Raw genomic sequence first — 19,701 nt, 5'->3', positions numbered from 1 at the left:
CCCTCTGGGCGAGAATCCTGGTCAGAAAGGATGTGGACAGAGAGCTGAGTCACAGATGTGAAGTACCACCATGGGTGGCGGTACAGGCAAGTTTCTTCCCTGCTCTAGGCTTGTTTCTCTGTTTGTAAAACGTGGGTGGTGGTGGTGGTGGTGGTTCGGACTTGATCACTGCCAAGAGCCTCTCCCATTTCAGGTGGGATTTCTACGTGGTAACACTCTGCTCATGGTGGGCCCTAGACACCATAGGACTAATGTCTTTATGCACTAGAACTTTGGTTAATGGGTTAAAACGCTAAAGGGCTGGTGACAATGCCTATGTATTTTGTGTTTTATAAAAGGAGACCTTCTGGGGCTGAGCGAGGAGCCTGCTTAAGATTCTCTCTCGCCCCCTCTGCCCCTCCCCTGCGCATGCTCGCTCTCAAATTAAAAAAAAAAAAAAAAAGAGGAGACCTTTCAAGCAGAAAGCATTGATCAGTGTACTAGACCAGTGGGTCTTTGTGACTTTTAATTTTTTTATTTTTAAAAATTTTTAAATGTTTTTATTTATTTTTGAGAGAGACCGCATGAGTGGGGGAGGAACAGGAAGAAAGAGAGACACAGAATATAAAGCAGGCTCTAGGCTCTGAGCTGTCAGCACAAAGCCCGTTGTGGGGCTCGAACTCACGAACCAGGAGATCATGACCTGAGCCACTCAGAAGCCCTGGTCTTTGTGACTTTTTAATTACCAGACACTGCTTTTCTTTCTCCACACCTCGACTTCATGTTCACAATGTTTTCCTCTGCCCCAGTGTGTTTTGGTTATTTATTTTGAGAGAGACGGAGAGAGAGAATCCCAAGCAGACTCTGTGCTGTCAGCGTGTGGAGCCTTCATGGGGCTTGATTTCACGAGACCTGAGATCATGACCTCAGCCAAAATCAAGACAGACGCTTAATCGACTGAGCTAGCCAGGCACCCCATCCTCTACCCAAATGTACTTGTAATCATTCTCATTTTTAGTTACCAAAGGCACATATCACTGCCACACAGAGGTTCTTAGCATTAGGCAATAGTGTCACTGAACTAAGCTGATAATAATTCTACCCACTTCTGGCAGAAATCTGACCTTTTAATTATATCTGAGGCTCCATTTGATGTGTGATCTTCAAGAAATGCCTTGTATTATTAGCAGGAATAACAGTAGCAGGAATTTATGTGGTATTTGTAATAGATCGGGTCCTGTGCTAAGGGCTTTAAATACATGATCTGATCTGAGATACACTTGCCTTGTGAGGAAAAGCGTGAATCTTCCCATTCTGTCAGGTAGAAGTGCAGGCTCCCAGAGATGATGAAACGTACACAGGGTAGGAGAACTGGTCAGTGGCAGGCCTTTCCTACTTCCAAAGTTGGCACTCCGGTTTACTGGGCTCTGAAGTAGCTTCCTGAAAATAGCCTGGGAACCCCCGACTACCTACAAGGCCCCCTGGGGACCTACGGGCGCCAATCTGGGAATCCCTGTACCAGGTCAAGACCAAAGGCAGACAGACCATGCTTCACCATGACCGTGAAACAGCTGCAAAAAACTGGACTAGAACCACTCTCTACAGAAAATAGTTAACTAGGAAGGAGTTATGACCGAGGCAGAGAGAAAAAAGAAAGGGCTCTTTTTGTTTAGGTACCTGTTAAGGAATGTGTGTATTTATACACAGCTGGAGGAGGAAGGTCCTTATAATCATCATAACTACTGTTTGAGCGCTTACCTGTGGGGCACTCTGCTAAGTGCTTCCCATGGCAGCTTTCTACCGTTACTCTGATTTTATGGCTGAGGAACGAAGGCACAAAAGAAGTAAATAACTTGTTCCAGGCCACCGAAAGTATTAAGTGGTTGATCTGATTTGAACCTGGCGGTCTGATGCTAAGGAAGCCAGCTGGTAAGGGGCGAAGCAGACCGAGCAGAGGACAGCGAGAGGAGTACCAGCCTGGAGTGGTGTGCAGGCCTGATCCTTGCTGGACCTGCCTGGGGAGACGGAGGGGGGCTAGCAGCCCCCCAGTGTCCCCACAGGCAGCGCAGGGAGCCATCAGCCGGACGGTGATGTTTCTCTAGGAACACACGTGTAAGTCTGCATTCTGGAGGAAAACCCTGCCCCGAGCAAACGGACTGCAGACTGGCTGCCTCTCTCTACGATCTGTAGCGCTTCTCTCCTACATTTCGCAGATAATCAGAGTTTTCCTGTAAGCCAACAAAGTCCATGTACTCAAGCTATGTAAAGACCTTCTTTCTGCCCATTTTTTACGTGCTCTTCCCTCAGCCCGGAATTTTTCCAGTGCTTCTTCTCAGAGCAAGAAATTCAATTCACCCTTTAAGACATCTTTTGACCCTCTTCTTGGTCCTGAAAAAAAATCACTTGCTCCACACTCAGTGTTTTCATGACACAGAAGGGGTGGCACCATTTTAAGACCATCTTACATGAGTTTGCTTTTTAGTTTATCAAATCGTTTCATACATTTCTTTCAATTGATCACAACAGGCCTAAATTCACATTCCTTTCCCAAAACTCTGGGGGTGAGATGTGTATATGCCAGAGTTCAGAACCGTGTTATTATCTACAGGCGTGTGGGGGCTGGGGCAGCACTCTGTGATCAGACACATTGTTTCTGCAGCAAAATATATAAATATTCATTCTAAATAGGATGAATAAACACTTACATATATGAATATATAAGATAAAGATGAAAACTTCACACAAGATGAGGTCTTCCCTTCAAACCAGTTGTGAAATGACAGAAATCAAAACAGAACTGTCAGTTGACAGAGCTTTCTGATTTTGTAGTTGCAGATTCCAATTTGGATTTGGATCCAGGTCTTTCGAACTCAGTTTAGGGCTCTTTTTACCTCCCCCCTAGTTTTACAGGCAGAATGTACGTGTGTGTTGTCTCCCCACTTGGCTGTGAGCTCCTACACAGCAGAGAACTCTTAGTCTTAACTCCGTGTTTAGCAGTGCCCGGGACCAACGCAGTGCTCAGGAATACTTCCTGGTGAGCTTATGTGACTTTCTTCCCTACTGAGAAAATGGGACATAAAGGTGCCAGTCATTTTTAGGGAATCAGAGGAGGGGCTCAGGGCACAGGGAGTTAGCCACTGAGGCTTCTACTTGCTCTTCCTGGTTCTGGGCTGTTGAGGAAAATAACCCTAAAGGATGGGTACAAATAAAAATGGAGACTGTCCCTCTGAGAGTTTGATTTAAGCAAAAACCCGTGGCTCTTTTCCTCACTGGAAAAGTGCCGATGAGGTTTGCAGTAAATCATACTTTTAAGTATCTAGATGACCCCCGGTCAGGATGAGAATACAGGTGGATCTCACTTCACAGATGGAGGAGTGAATAGGCAGTCCTGGGTTTGAATCCTGCTTTGGCCATTTAGCAGCTAGATAACTTCAAAATACTCATCTGTGAAATGGGGACAACACTAGAACCTAGTTCACAGGAGTAAACGGGTTAAGGTAGATAAAGTCTTTGCTAGAGTATCTGATACACAGTAGATGCTGAAGAGATAGCAGCGGTTATCAGTGGCAGGAATATCCAAGGAAGCCCCTGGAACAATTAGCTGGCTACCCCTCTAAGAGAATCACTGAATCACCGAAAGGAAGACAGCAACTTTTTGGAAAACTCAACTAAGTTTAACTCAATATTTACTGATAGTCTGACTCAGTGTATCAGGTACTGTGCCAAGGGGCTTAAAGATTAAAAAAAAAAAATCTCCTGCCTGGGAGCTTGATAGCACAGGGACCTCACATGTGGAGTCATGGAGTCGCTGCGAGAAACACCCCCAGAGGTAGGCACCCCTCCTCCCCAGGCAGATTCCCAGAGGCAGGCTTTTGGTGCTATCCCGGACTGCGCCTGGAGGGGTGAAATGTAGGGTTAGCAACTGGGCTTTGGAAGAAGTGCTATGTTAGTTGGGGTTGGAAGAAGTGGGAGTTTACTGGGTGGACTGAGGGAGGAAGGCAGGCTTTTTTGCACAAGAAAGGAATGGCAAAGAATCTGACTTGATAGTTGGCCAGGCAGTAGGTGCAGTCTGGACAGGTACCAGGGGAATGGAGAGGATTTGATGACCCGGAGTCTCTTAAATAAGAAGTGGTATTGACGTCCCTCCCTCGGCACAGAGTGGGAAATCTTTGAGGGCTCCTGGGCATGGACAATTGAATACTGACCCAGGGAGGAAGGGAGAGTGGTCTGGAGTTTATTTTATTTTTGAGACAGAGAGTGAACAAGGGAGGAGCAGACAGAGAGGGAGACACAGAATCTGAAACAGGCTCTGAGCTGTCACCACAGAACCTGAGCTGCAAGGGCTCGAACCCACAAACCACGAGATCATGACCTGAGCCGAAGTCGGATGCTTAACTGACTGAGCCACCCAGGCGCCCCAGAAGGTGTTATATTTGGACCTCGAAGCAGTGTGGTGTGTGAAAAGGGCACTCCGGGCTAGATCATCTTCCTCTGGGTGATCCGGCTGAACAATGAAAAGGAACTAATGCTGACAGCTTACTAAGCTCTGGGCATTGTGCTTAGCATTTTACATACCTCTCAGGAAGGTGTTATCTCCCCGATTTACAAACAGGAAACTGAAACTCAGAGAAGAAACCTGTCTAAGGTAAAACTGTTATTAAGTGGCAAAATTGCCCTAAAGATCGACTTGGAAGCTCAGACTGCTGAACACTGAGCTGGCATCCTTTAGGCTGGGTGGAATTTCCATCCTGAGAGATAGTGTTAGGTATTCCTGGGGTGTAAAATATGCTTGAGAAACGCCGTCCGGTAAACGTCCTTTATAGGACCCAGACTGTGCAAAGGGGGTCACAGAGGCTGGGAGAAGTCATCCAGGGAGAAAGCCCCTGTGAATCTGTGTAATCCGGAGCCTCTGGAGTTAACTCGGCTGGGAGCACTGTTTTCATAGGGCACGGAATACATGCCTGCCCCCCAGAAAGCAGTTCGGGGAGCGCCGCCCTGGGCTACAATCAGCCCCCACTTCTGTCTTCTGGGCAGCCTCGCTGCTCAGTGCTGGCTGGAAGCCACAGAAGCGGGAGGGAAGCAGGGCGGGGCAGGGATGAGGGTGTAGGGGATGGAGAGTTGCTCGCCCAGCAGGAGGTGTGTTGGTCCAGCTGTCTCTCACCGGGGAGACCAGCCCTGGCCTGCCCCGTGGAATGCCATTACCACCACAGACACTGCTGTCCCTGCATGCCGTTCTACCGGCGTCGTCAAGGATACCATTCTGCCGAGACAGGAAGGAAAACAGGGGCCAAGTCTGAATTCCAGGAGTTGGACCTCTGGTGTCACGAGAGCAATTTCTTCCTTGTTTTTTGTTAAACTCACCAAAGGACCCAGTGGCCACGTTGTAGAGTGCAAATGCGGCACCCAAACACAGTCTGGCTAGACCTCAAGTCACCTCCCCCTAGAGTGGTCACGGCCCTCCCCTGTGAGTGCAATGGCGCCATGCAACTGCGGGGTGGGGTGGGTTGGGGGATGCCACTGTCTTCACGACAGATCCCAGACTGGATAAGGTCACAATGGCTCCTTTGAGGCCCAGGCTGTACACCTGTGATACCATATGAACTACAAGGGAGACAAAAGCAGGCAGAAGAAAGAGCCTTTTGAGATGGGGGGAAAAGAGGCCAGTACTCTGGGGGGTTGGCTGGCTCGTATTTGCTGTGCAAGGCGGGCACTGGCCAGCCCTGCGAAGATTTCTTTCCCGCCTTCTGCATTTCATTAGCAACCGTTTGCACTTATCTTGCATCTTCCACTCAGTCACCTCAAACTGGTCAATATCATTTTGAGCAGGAAGAACAGGCAGGGAGAGACTGCTGCGGGCCACAGAGACTTTCTCCTCTGTTCCTTGCAGAGAGCCAAGAATGGGGCACCGGGTAAAGGTTACCTACATCTTACGTGGCTCTCTCCAGTCTGTCTGCAATCCCCATGTGAGCTGGTGACATGCTTGGTGTGCTGGGTACACTGACCAGGGATCTGATTAAGAATTAATAAGCAAGGCACACTGGGAATTGTGAAGAATGAAGTTCCTTGGCTCACCCCCCAGCAGGGGTGATTGGGGGCCCTCACTGGTGGGTTCTATAAAGGAGTCCTGGGCTCTCAGAGAAAGCTCTTTTTCCTGAGCCGAGTTCATACACTCCATGACCTTCCAAGACCCTAAGTTCATATACTCCATGACCACCCCTAGCTCCCTGTACCTCTTCTGGCTTTCCTGCCTCAAGGTCACCTTGCCCGCCCAACCATTCAGGACTACTTGCACTCAGGACAGTCATTTTGAATAGAAAGGAATTAGATGACTTAGGGGGAATATCTGGAAGTTTCTACCTAGCAGAGAAACCCTCTCTCTACCTTCCCAGTCCCCTGCTTTCTCTCAATCCAGACTACTAGTAAGCTTGTAGAACTTAGAATATTCTACAGCTGCTGACATGAGGAAACTTGCTTGAAGGGAGCTACAGAGTGTGTTGCTGAGTTTGCTGAGGCCAAACCTCACTGGTCCAGAGAACAAGACTGGGCCATAGCAGGGGACGGGGTCCCTGTCTGCAGTCGCTTTGGTCTCTCTGACAGGCAGAGATGACCATGCCGCCCATGCCTGGTGGGCTGCTGATGATAGTGGTCAAGAGCAAACGGGGCCTTGGTGAAATTTTGTGCCTGGGGCCCCCAATTTCTAGCTGCAGCACTGCTCCCCGGAGTCTGCTAGAACAACCGTCGGTGGGCAGGCAGTCCGATGTCTACCAGTCTCACAGAGTTGTCAGAGCTGGACCAATAGGATCCGGTCCCATAATCACTTCCGTGGCTGCAGTACTACGACAAGAAGGATGTCACAGCCTCACCTCGTCTTGCCAGGAAGAAGTGTCGGGAAGAATGGGGTGAAGAGGTGTACAGGCTCTGAGGGATACAGAAAACAGAGCTGTGACATTTGTCCCAGGCATAGGAGGTGTGGGGGGAGGAAGAGACAGCACGCCTGCCTGTCTTTGCCACTTCTGCCCTTGGGCAACCCCTTTATTCTATCAAACTGAAAAGAATGTGGAGACTGGCATGATTTGCTCACGGTAACAATGAGTGGCGGAATGGGGACTAGAACCCAGGCCAGTGCCCTCGTGGTGTGTCCCCAAAGACACACCTTGAGCCACAGATTAACCTCATGGAGTCTTTGCTTTCCCTTCTCTAAAATGCAGATCCTTCTCACCCCACCCAGAGCGGGAGAGGCCTGGAACCACACCAGAGAGTTGAAGCAGCTGCTGAGAAGGCCAGACAGCCATGATAACGTGGGGTTACGCTGGGGGGCTGGGGGGGGACAGCTTTCCTCCCACACTCTGGACACAGGGGGACTCCTGTCTGCTGCGTGGGGCCTCGGAGCTCTGCCTGCCAGGTCGCACCCTCACGGTTTTGGCCCTCAGCTCCAGTCTAGTGTGAAGTCCAGAGAGAAGGTAATGTGCGAGTGTGACAGCACGAGGAATCCAGTTTGGGTCTGAGTCCTGTGACCTCAGGCTAGTCCCCTCTGAGCCCGCTGCACCAGACATCTCCCTCAGGGATCACATATGGAGTGCAGGCACGGCAGGTGCTCAATAAATATTCATCAGTCAGACACACAGGTTTTCTCTTCCCTCTGGGCTTTTATGCACGCAGGGTCCTCTGTTTGGAACATTCCTATACTCTTCCTCGCGTTTTGCTCCCCTGATCTTCTGGGGGCACTCAACCTAGACTTGGTGTCTTCAGGGAAAACATTCTGACTCTCCTGAGGGGGCTACGTACTCCTCTTCTGGGTGTCCACAGCGGTCTAAACATAACCTGGTAAGGCATTTGCCTCATTGGGCTATGGTCACCCATCTCCTGGACTAGAGTGTGAGCTCCTTAAGGGCCAAGACCACAGATGACTCATCTCTGCATCTCCAGGCCTGCCTCACCGGTAGCAGGCCCTTGAAGAATAACCCCTGGTTCACTTACTACAGCAATGAGTTCGATTCCCTCCCCCTTCACTCATGACCACAGTAAAAGGCTCCAGGAGACAAGTAAAATCCCCGTTCTCAATAGAATGGCAAACCAAAGCACGAATTTTTTTTTAAAGTAGTGTAATTCTGGTTTAAAAAAAAACCAAGTCACCTGCATAGAGATTCGGTTGTACACATGGACATCAACTGTAAAAAGAAATCTGAGAGTAAACAGTATCCTGCCATGAGAACTTCCCACCCATACAGCCTGGGTCCTCACTGCCTGCTCCCACAAATCCTATGTGGCTAACACAGAATGGGTCCATCCAGGGTTTCACAGCTGCATTGATTTTGTGCTAGCAGCAGGCTGGGGAGTAAGCCGACACAACCAGGATGCTGTTTCATGAACACTTCAGGATCTTCAAAAGGCAGACAGAGAATAACATTCCTACCATCTTCCCTAGGTTGGGGGAGCCCTTCCTATGAAGGGTGGAGACTTGGGGTCACCTGAATAACTTCACTTTCTCTTCTGACCTAACTTTCCCCCAATTTTATAGGCCATCTCATTCTCAAAAAACACTTGAGATGACTGTCATTGTATCTTTAGGTCCTATATCAAGGACTCTTATTAAAGAAAGGACATCCTAGTTGTATAATCTTGGGCATGTGACTTTGATGCTTCTTGAGCTCAGTTCCTTTATCTGTAAAATGGGGATAATAATGACCAAACTGGATTTTTATGATTTTTTAATTTCCATAATATATGTGGAGAAGTTAGCCCAATACCTGCCACATGGTAGGTGTACAGTAAATGAAAGATGTTTTTACCATAAGACCCAGAGAATGGCAAAGTTCTGAAAGGGGACTTTCAGGACCAAAAGGAAAGAGGACATTGGGGTTTCCGGTAACTACTGATAAAGAATCTAGAACTCTGCACGAGGGGCGATGACCGTGGGGTACCTCTGAAATTTCTAGAGTTTGTCATTTTCTCCTGCGGTCTTACTTCACATCATTTGATCCTCTGAATGAAAGAGGCCCAAGTGCTTAGGGGAGTCCGTTTTGGGGGAAAGAGAAAAGAACTCTAGGAGCCAGAGGAACAAGGTTTAGTAGAGAGACCGGATGGAATGTTTGGGGGGACCAACAGGAATGAAAAGGACATTTAGGTTCAGAGATCCCTGGAGGTCCCATTCTGAGGAATTCTGCGACCCTTCAGAGTCAAGCGGACTGTTCCTCCTGCCCGTCCTTCTGCTCACGGTGCGAGCATCACAAGCATCACAAACTATGCCAGTTTGGGGAGCACTCTGCTCTGACTCTGGGTGGCTCCATGACCCTGCCTGGAGGAACCTGACGCGCACACCCAGTCACTGGAATATTTAAGGGACACCTGATTCTTTCTGTGACAGTGTGGTTACCTTAAACCTCCAAAGACATGACTACAAAGAAGAGAATCCCAGCGTCTGGCCTCTGTCCATACACGAACAAGTCAAGTTGCCTGAATCTGGGTCAGAAGGGAAAAGCCACTTTTCTTGGCAGATGGAGAATTACTGCCTGATGGTCTGTATCCACAAGGGCAATGGTTCTCAGCCCTGGCCGGGGTATCAGAATCACTTGGGGAGCTTTAAAAAAAACACGGATGTTTAGTGCCATCCTAGACCCACTAAATACCTCAGGGCAGGCACCTGGGAATATGGAGTCAATGTGCCCCAGGGGAGCGAGGCGTGAAGCCAAGGCTGAGTAATGCTTCGTCACACTATCGTGTCTTGAACTTCTGGGCGTAAATCTTCAGGCTTCCACACCAGGAGACAAGAGAGCTCTTTGTTCCCTAAGTGGCATCTGCTACCAGACTGATCTGTTCCAGATTCGCTGCTCTCCAAGAGGAGGGACTCAATCAGGAGGCAACTGCACTCAGCTCCCTAACTTTCCCCTGCCTTTGCAAAGGGTCCCATCCTCATCACCACAGAACTCTAAAAAATACACTCCTTGGGCACCTGGGTGGCTAGATCGGTTAAGCGTCTGACTTCATCTCAGCTCATCTCACGGTTTGTGAGCCCCGTATCAGGTTCTCTGCTGTCAGCACAGAGCCTGCTTCGGATCCTCTGTCCCCACCCCCACCCCCTCGGCTCCTCCCCTGCTCACTCTTGTGTGCACTTTCTCTCAAAAATAAACAAAAAAACCCACTTCTTACAGACATTAGATTCATAATTAACTAACATTTTTGGAGCAGTTGTTTGGTGGCAGTTCCTGTACCAGACGCAGATGTTACAAGCCTGTGAGAGAGGCACATCACTCCCATTTGGGGTGTGTTCCCGGAAAACTAATGTTCGTCAGAGCTCTACCAACTCATTACAGCACAGTCCCCAGGGACACGGCTTCCTGACGTGGTGATCATTACTTATGATTAACATACAAGTTGAGGATTACTGACTGATGTGTCTTCTCAATATTCTAATGGTGGATATGGCTGGACTGAGTGCATGACCTTGAATTTAACTGAGGCTTATCTCCTCCAGTTGTCAAAACATCTGGCTTGATTTTTTTAAGTAAAAATTTGGCATGCTTCATGAATTTGCATGTCACCCGTGAGCAGTGACCATGTGAATCTTCACTGTGTCATTCTATTCGCAGCATACGTGCTGCTGATGTGAGCACTCTAGCCTGTATTTTAACCATAATACTAATGCCACGTTTGCCTATTCTTTGGGAAACAATCAAACCAGTTGCTGGGAATCAGAGAGTTGTAAACAAGGGACGTTAGGAGAGTAGGCAGGGGCTTTTGGTGGACAGCATTAGCTTGATCTCAGCTATTTAGCACTGTTAGCTAGACCTGTATCGTCTCCACTTTTAAAGATGAGGACACTCACAGAACTTCAGTAACCTGCCAAATGCAAAGGATGGGGTAAGGGTTTGACTCCAGTCTGATTCCCAGACCAGCGCCCTTCCCTCCCCTACAGGGACCACACTAACCCTTCTGGGTGGGTATAGTCACTTACGTGCATAGTTACAGTGGTTGACAATTCACATGCTGTTTTTATTAGCCACGTACAAAAATCATCGATGAAGAGCCAAGAGAACACCATCATAAAAGTAACAAGAGCTCAGAGGGGCTGGGTGACTTGTCTTAGATCAAGAGCTACTAAGAGGTGGTGTCCATATTCGGCCTTAGGGTCTGTAAGACTCTGAAACAGAACCTCTTTTTACCTGGCTCAAGGCATGCATATGGTGCAACAGTGGGGAAATCACACAAGATAGGAGTCAGAAGCCGTGGGCTCCTGTCCCTGTTCTAATCCTTATTAGCGATATCAGTTTGGACAAGTGCTTTGCCTTCTGTAAACTGAAAATGATCTGCCACCCATACTTTCTGGGAAGTGGAAGATTAGAATGGATGTAAATGCTTTCAGAAAATACTCTTCAAAAAAATAATAGAACCCAGGAACTCAGGTAAATCAGTAAGACATGGGTTTAAATTTCACTTCTGCCACTTACTGGCTGTATGACCTTGAGCAAGTGATTTTTACCTCTCTTACATCGCAGTTTTCTCACGAGCAAATGGAGCTCATTCAAGTACCTACCCCAAAAGTGATGATCAAATGAGAGCATCCATTTGGACACATCCACTATGTGCCTGACACATAATACTTGATCAGTAAGAGTCATTGAAGGATAAATACAGAAAATCTAGTATATACATGTATAATGGTCTGTATCCATATAAAGTAGTGGGATAATAGCAATACAAGAATATCATACCAGCGATATGAAACAAGGGAATACTACTTAGCCATAAAAAGGAATGGAATCTTGCTGCATGACACAACATGGCTGGATGCTGAAGGCATTATGCTAAATGAAATATGACAGAGAAAGACCATGACTGTATGATCTCACGTCCATGTGGAACCTAAACAAACAAGCAAACAAACACAAACCAACCTCATAGATAAAGAGAACAGACTGGTGCTCAGGGGTGTGTGTGTGTGTGTGTGTGTGTGTGTTTGTGTGTGGTGTGTAGGAGCCAAATGGGTGAAGGGGGTCAAAAGGGACAAATGTCATTATAAAATAAGTAATGGGGTTGTGCTGAATAGGTTGGCCACAGGTAGTAATATTTGAGAGTTGTTAAGAGAGTAGATCTTGAAAGTTCTAAAAGCAAACAAACAAATAAATAAAATAAAGTTCTTATCGCAAGGAAAAAAATTCTGTCTCTATGTAAGGTGACATGTTAACTGGACTTACTGGGCAATCATTTGGCAATACATACGAATATCGAATCATTACGTTGTACACCCAACTCTAAAATAATATTGTATGCCAATTGCACCTCAAAAAAAAAAAAAGTTAGCCACTATCGCCATCACAATTGTGCCTCTCCGGCCTTCAACTACCTGGACGCACCGACTTTCTGAGCTACCCATCGCGCGCTGTGCTTCGGGTTGGGTCCCGCTATTCTGTCCTTCTTCCTCAGACCCGATCCCTCCTTTCTCAGTACCCGCCCCCCCGCCGCCCACTCCACAGCGCATCTTCACCCCCTCCAGGAACCCCCTGTCCCCTTGCCCCGTTTCGGCGCCGTCTCTTACTCGACGACCTTGGCTGGGTCCCCGTGGTGCCCATAGACCAGCGCCCGGACCCGTGAGGGGTCGGCAGATGCGGAGTGGGGGGAGGCGGCAGACCAGCCACGGCCACAAGCGACGAGCACCTTACGCCAAAGCCGCCATCTGGTCGGCGCCCCCAACAGCGCGCCGCAGCCCCACATGCTCCCCTCAGTCAACTCTGAGCCGGACGGCGCGCCTACGTCATCTGCCTGCGCCCGCGTGCCCGCGCGCCTGCGCCCCGCCCCGCCGCGTGACCACGCCCCTTGCTCACTCTAAAAGGCCGACCGCTTCCTCTGCGGTCCGAGCGGTGGCACTTCGGGAGGCTGCGCAGGGTGCATGGGTTGGGCGTATCGGAGTGATTCGCGGAGACTCAGGGCCAGACGGAGTGTTTTTCCCAACTAGGAGCGTCTGATGCCTGCCTAAAGCTGTGTCTGCGGTCTGCGATTTGATATTTGATTTGAGGAAAGTCATTTACCCTTCCCTGACCCCAGTTTTCTCTTCTCCCCACCGTGCATTGTGTGCTCACCGTGCCGGATCTTTTAAGGCATCATCTCATTTATTCCTTGCCACCCCGTAACAGCATAGCGAAGCACTGTTTACTTTCCTACCACTGAATAGAGTAGATGTAAGTTGATGTGGAGGCAAGAGAACTGAGCTTGGAGCTGGTAGGTTCAACTCCTAGTCCTGCCGCTTTCTAGCTTGGCCACCTTGGGCTAGTGTCAAAAGCTCTGTCTCTTTTCTCTTGGGTACAGTGGGGAACAAGATGCCTCCTTCAAGATTGTAGTGAGGATTGGATGAAACCAGAGAATGACATTGTGAAGGAAGAACACAGGGTAAAATGCTAAGTGCGTTCGGATAGAAAGGAGGGATACAAGGAGGGGGCCGGCTCTTAAAATGCTCACAGTGTAGAAGGGATTTAGTGGGACAGTGGAAGGGATTTGTAAGAAGATGAAGCCCAGTAAAGACACTAGGTCATATTTGTAGTGGAGGTGAGACATGAACATAACTAAAACCCTAGCTGAAAGAGTAGGAGGGAAGGCGATCGATGTTGGAGTCTGAAGGAGAAAGGTGCTCTGGAAGGAGCCAGGGTGGGGAAAGGGGCTCTTGCAGGAGGTGGTGCTGGAGCCCATCCCACTGAAAATCTTCAATGTGCATAGGAATCACCTGAGGTCCTATCTCAAGCCTACTGAATTAGAATTTTGGGGACAGGTCCAGGAATCTACAATTCCTCCAAGCTTTCAAGACTATTCTGATGTAGGTTGGCCCAGGAAACAGGTTTAGACAAATACTGAGCCAGGGCTTTGAAGGATAAGGCAGAGCTACTTTCTCTAGGTTTTATTGACCCAAAGCTTGTCAGCTCAAAGCGTTTTCTCTGAAGAAGAGACGAAAGCAAAGTGCTGATATGAAAGCTGCAGGTGGTTGGATTCTGGCAAAACTGGCTTTGAGTTTTGGCTTTGCCATTTTCCAGTCATTTGATTTTGGACAAGTCATTTAGTCTCTCTGTGTCTTCATTTCCTTATCCTTAAAGTGAAGGAAATAATAGTATCAGTTTCAAGGCTGCTGTGAAGATCAAGTGAGATTCACTTGAAGCATTTAGCACAATGCTTGGCACATGAAAGCATTTGATAAATGTTATTAGGTTATTGTGAAAATTAGATGGGAATATCGCAGGTAAAATACCCAGACTAGGGTCTGGCTCATACTTTATACTCAAAAAATGTTTATATCTGTTTTTATTATTAGAGAAAGTAGTCCATGATAGGGGAGAAAGTGTGATGGTCCCCCCGGTTGTATGTGAGTGCTCATGTACACACACACACACACACACACACACACACACACACACCCCAACACACACTACCCAGTTTTGCTTACCTTCTATTTTCACTGTGACACAGAGATCTACTTCTGTTGAAGACTCTCTAGGTGACATTGAGCTGTTGACATTATCTTCTCTACCAAATTGGCTCCTGTGAATTCCCTGGGCAGGCTTGCTGGAAAGCCTGGAGAATCATCCGGCAGGTCCCCATCCTGGAAGCTGAACTTAGTCCCCCTATCCAACCCAATAGCCCCACTTTCAGTCCAGGACATCAGTTTTAATTTGGACTTTGCCAACAGCCTTCTTCCTAACTGAAATCCCACCCCCTCTTTCCCTCCCCTTTCCTTCTTTCTCAGGCCTCCAGAATGATTTTTTTAAAAAACGATTTTAAGTAATCTCTACACCCAATGTGGGGCTTGAACTTACAACCCTGAGATCAAGAGTCGCATGCTCTACTGACTGAGCCAGCCAGGCACCTCCAGAATGATTTTTATTTTATTTCATTTTATTAATTAATTTATTTTTAATGTTTATTCATTTTTGAAAGAGATAGAACATGAGTGGGGGAAGGGCAGAGAGAGAGAGGGAGACACAGAATCTGAAGCAGGCACCAGGCTCTGAGCTGTCATCACAGAGCCCCATGTGGGGCTCTAACCCATGAATGGTAAGATCATGACTTGAGCAGAAGTCGGATACTTAACCGACTAAGCCACCCGGGTACCCCTAGAATGATTTTTTTTAAACAGAAAGATCAGATTTTGTTTTTCCCTTGCTTCAAGTCATTCTATGACTCCTCAATACTTCAACAGACCCAGAAGCCACAGTTCTTTGTAGAACACTGTGAACTATGGATATGTAAACTGAAAACTGTAAAAAACCAAAACAAAATGAAACTGTGATTCTGTGCTAACTCTATCATTCTCTCACACAACTGACATGTGCTAAAGTCTTCAAGAAAGAACAAACAAAGAAAATTCTATTCATTGTAATTAAGTTACCTTCTTGTAAATTAGAAAAAGATGGCTATAGTTTTAATTCAGTGGCAGAACCCCTCAGCTTGGCTTGAGGTGCACCTGGGTTTCCCCAGGGGCTAGTTGGAGAACCACTGATTGAGGGGTTCAATTCCAACTTTCATGGACCTGTATTCAATACCCTTTGCACCCTGAGTCTGACACTGTTTTTATCTCTTGCTATAAGACTGGGCACAGCCAATGATCCAAGAGCACTCGATACCCACCGTTCCTAGCAATTCCATGTCTTGTGCTTTTATTCAGGTTACTTCTCCTGAAATGCTCTTCCTGGCCTTGCCGACCTGGGAAACTCCAGGGTCAGATATCATTTCTTTGATGTTGCTTTCCAACTCCCTAGGCTGTGTCAACCTCTGCTGCCTTTGTGTTTTCTCCGAACTGGTGTTCTGGCCTTTAGGACACAGTCCCTTATTTATTTACACGTCCACTTCCCCCTACGGCCAACAGGGGGTCATGTTTGGCGTATCTCCATGACACCAGCACCCAATATGGGGCCTGGCCCAGTATAGGTGCCATAAATATTCCATGAGTTGAAAGTCATTGAATTTCCTCATGGCCTGGCCCTGTCTGTGGCACTGTCTACTTTCCCCCTAGATTTGGGCAGGTCACTCCAGGCCACTTGTAGATTCCAGAAGTCTGTGATCTTTTTCTAGTGAAGCAGAATGTTGTCTTTCTAGCTGTCCACCTGCTGCTTGTGCTTTCCTTCTTCCTCCATGACAGTCTCTGCTCTGTGGTCCTCTCCTGCATGAAGAGCAGAGAGATATGGGATGGGTTAGGTCTAGGTTTGAGTCTTGGGCCCACCATTTACTGGTTTTGTGATTTTGGACAAATGCCTTATACTTTTGGAACCTCAGTGTCCACATACAAAAAAAAAAATCAATGGTAAACTCCCATCATGAGGCTCTCCCAGGAGTCCTCTGCAAAGAGCATGATCCTTGGCTGTTTCATCTATTCACTGGATTTCTCTCCTTGAGTTTCTTGCTCTGGCTGGACCTCTCCTGCCTCTCCCCTCTCCAGTGTCTCTCTGTTTCTTCTCCATCACCTTTTTCTTGCTTCCGTCTTTCTCCCTGTGATTATCTCTCTCTGTTTAGTTCTTGTGCCTTTCTTCTTGGCCCCTTCCCTAGCTCAGCATGGAGCTCATCAGGACTCACGAGAGCGAGAGGACTAAGAGCCCACAAGCCCTCTGTCCCACCCCCTCTAGGCCCTGGGCAACCGCACGTGTCCCACCCTCATTGAGAAGCCAGCCTGCAGCGGGAGGCAGTGCACAGGTAGGTCCTAGACAGACTTTGGACTCCTAGGCTCTGGCCTGGGTCGCTGCCCTGCCCATGGGTCCCTCTGTCTCCTCTTGGCTCATTGGAAGACTTAAAAAAAAAGAAAAAAAAGAAAGCTCAGGACTTTTTAACTCTTCTATTTAATGCTTCAATAGCTTCTTACTGCTCTTAGGACTTAATCCAAAGCCCCATAGTTTCTTGCATGACCTCCAGATCCTGCCAGCCTTTCCAGTGGCATCTGGCTCCCCTTCCCTCCCCCCCTCCATTCCAGCCACCCTGGCCTGGCCGTTCCTCACACACACCAGCTCCCGCCTTTGCATAGGCTGTCCCCTCTGGCTGCGATGATCCTCTGCACTGCCTTGCTGGCTGCTTCTCTTTCTTCTGGTCCCAGCTCAAACATCACGGCATCATTTCCTCAGGGAATCCCTCTCGGCTCCCCTTAACTCAAGTAGGATCCTCCTTACTTATTAATCACAACATTCCTCCCATTGTCTTTAGAGCACACATCTCAGATTGTAATTACGTATTTATTTGCATGTTTGCTGTTGGCCTTTTCTCTGAGAGTGTACGTTTCATGAGGGCAAAGACCATGTCTGTATTCATTCATTTATCCATTCAGCATTTTTTGAGGGTCAATATGTTTTGAGCATCAACTACATGTCAGACACAAAGCACTGAGATACAAGACAAAATCCTTGCCTTTCGGGAAGTCATGTTCTGGGTGGGTATGTGAGAAAGATAATGATGACGGCACAAGGTAGGTGCTATATTTAAAACCACAATAATCCCTTCCTTTCACCTCCCCCCCCACCTTTCTGTTTCTCCCTCCACTTCTCTGGCACATCTCTGTCTCATATACCAGAAATAGTGGCTTATCACTGTCTCATGTACCATAGAATTTGCTTATTTGGCTGTTTATTGTTCTTGTTTTCCCTCTGGAATGTAAGCTCTATGAGGGTAGGAATTTTTGTCTGTTTTATATTTCCACCTTGGCTTGTAGGAATTGTTGAACAAATGAATCACTATCTGGTATTTGTGAATTTGTTCCAGTTGGGAGGCAGGTCTCAGCCTCCATTCAAGTTAAACCAGATAGCCTTGGGGCACCTGGGTGGCTCAGTTGGTTGAGCCTCCGACTTCAGCTCAGGTCATGATCTCACAGTCCGTGGGTTTAAGCCCCGCATTGGGCTCTGTGCTGACTGCTTAGAGCCTGAAGCCTGCTTCACATTCTGTGTCTCCCTCTCTCTCTGCCCCTTCTCTGCTTGCTCTCAGTCTCTCTCTCTCAAAATAAAGACTTAAAAACAACAACAACCAACAACAACAACAACAACAACAACAACCCCGATGGCCTTGATTTATATCCTGGTGCCGCTACATAGTACTGCACAACCTTGGAAAAGTCACCTCTCTGTAATTCAATTTCCTCAACTGTGTAATAGGAATAATAAATAATAGTGGGGGGAATTAAATGAATCTGTGTGGGTAAGGCACGTCGAAGGTGCCTGGTCTTACACAGTAATGGACAACTAGTTTGCAGTCATTGACAAGGGCCTATATGGGTAGAGGCCCAAATATATACTTAACCGTTGTAGCCAGAGGTAGACTAGGACCAAAAAGAATTAGTGAGGGAGGTGGACTTTGTGGCATGAAAATGAATAGCTTTCTAAAAGCCAGCTTTGTAAGGAGAAATAGATGAATTCCCTTCCATAGTTAGAGATTTCAACACCCCTCCATCAGAACTGGACAGAACCAGCAGGCAGAAAATCAGTAAGGACATAGTTGAGCTCAAGAACACCATCAGTCTGGGGCACCTGGGTGGCTCAGTCAGTTAAGTGTTCAACTTCGGCTCAGGTCATGATCTCACGGTTTGTGGGTTTGAGCCCCACATTGGGCCTGTGCCGACAGCTCAGAGCCTGGAGCCGGCTCTGTGTCTCCCTCTCTCTGTCACTCCTTTGATCACACGGTCTCTCTCTGTCTCTCAAAAATAAATAAATGTTAAAAAAAAGAACACCATCAATCAAGTGTATATAATGGACATCCATAGACTACACCATCCAACAATAGCAAAATGCAGATTCTTCTCAGTCTCACAATGGATATTCACCAAGATAGACCACATTCTGGTCTGAGTGTAGCAGAATTAAACTAGAAATCAATAATAGAAAGGTAGCTTGAAAACCCCAAACAACTTGGAGATTAAATAGCACATGGATCAAGGAAGAAATGTTGAGGAAGAAAAAGAACATTTTAGACTCAATGAAAATGAAAACACAACTTCTAAAAATTTATAGGATGCAGCAAAAGCAGTGCTTAGAGGGAAATTTATAGCAATGAATACATATATTAGAAAGGAGGAAAGATTAAAATCATTCACCTAAGCTTCCACCTTAGGAAATAGAAAAAGATCAAATGAAATCCAAAGGAAGCAGAAGAAAAAAAAATTAGAGCAGAAATATGTACTTGAAAACAGGAAATCAAAAGAGAAGCTGGTTCTTTGGAAAGATCAAAAGATCAGTAAGCCTCTAGAAGAGAGAGGTTAGAAATTACTAATAGGAGAAATGAAAGAGGGGCCATCACTACAGATCCCATGGATATTAAAAGGAAAATAAAGTAATGTTATGAACAACTTAAAAAGGCAGCGTTTCCAAAGACCCAACTGCCTGTTTTTGGTAGGTGATGAGCACCTAGTCCTTGGAGGTCTGCATGACTGTGCATTTGGAGGGGCCTAGGTAAGGAGGGGGATTCAAGCATCAGAGGGGACAGAGAAGCAGGGTGTCTTTGGGTCTCTGTCCCCGAGAGCACCGTGCCAGAATGTGGGCAGCGAGCGTGCTGGTTTGTGAATGTCGGTGCTGTGGATGTAAAGGCGGGTGGTCCTCCACGGCCCGGACCTCCTAGAGGGGGCGCAGGCGTGGGGGAGGGGTGCGTCGGGGCCCCGGGAGACCTGACCGGCTGCGCACGCGGCTGCCAGCAGGGGGCGCCGCGAGACCGCGGAACCCGCGGCGGGGCCTGACGTCAGCGCCCCGCTTGTTTGGGCTCCCGCTCTGGACTCGGCGCCAGTCC

The 19,701-nt window shown here is 47.6% G+C and overlaps 1 protein-coding gene and 1 non-coding gene across 2 annotated transcripts in view; both read right to left on the bottom strand.

Annotated features, from left to right (window-relative positions):
- Positions 1–12,722, bottom strand: part of MECR (mitochondrial trans-2-enoyl-CoA reductase) — a 32,145-nt gene extending 19,423 nt beyond the window's left edge. The window contains exon 1 of the mRNA XM_029948262.1: positions 12,512–12,722. Within this exon, the coding sequence (XP_029804122.1) occupies positions 12,512–12,687 (176 nt within the window). The 5' untranslated portion in view covers positions 12,688–12,722. The remainder of the gene's footprint in view (positions 1–12,511) is intronic.
- Positions 10,483–10,589, bottom strand: LOC115300537. The gene has a single exon (XR_003912707.1). It is a non-coding gene; the product is annotated as a U6 spliceosomal RNA (small nuclear RNA).
- Positions 12,723–19,701: the final 6,979 nt, after the last annotated feature.

This window comes from Suricata suricatta, chromosome 8 (genome assembly GCF_006229205.1).
Source record: "Suricata suricatta isolate VVHF042 chromosome 8, meerkat_22Aug2017_6uvM2_HiC, whole genome shotgun sequence".
NCBI classification, from domain to species: Eukaryota; Metazoa; Chordata; class Mammalia; order Carnivora; family Herpestidae; genus Suricata; species Suricata suricatta.
This window is presented reverse-complemented; position numbering and strand designations above follow the sequence as displayed.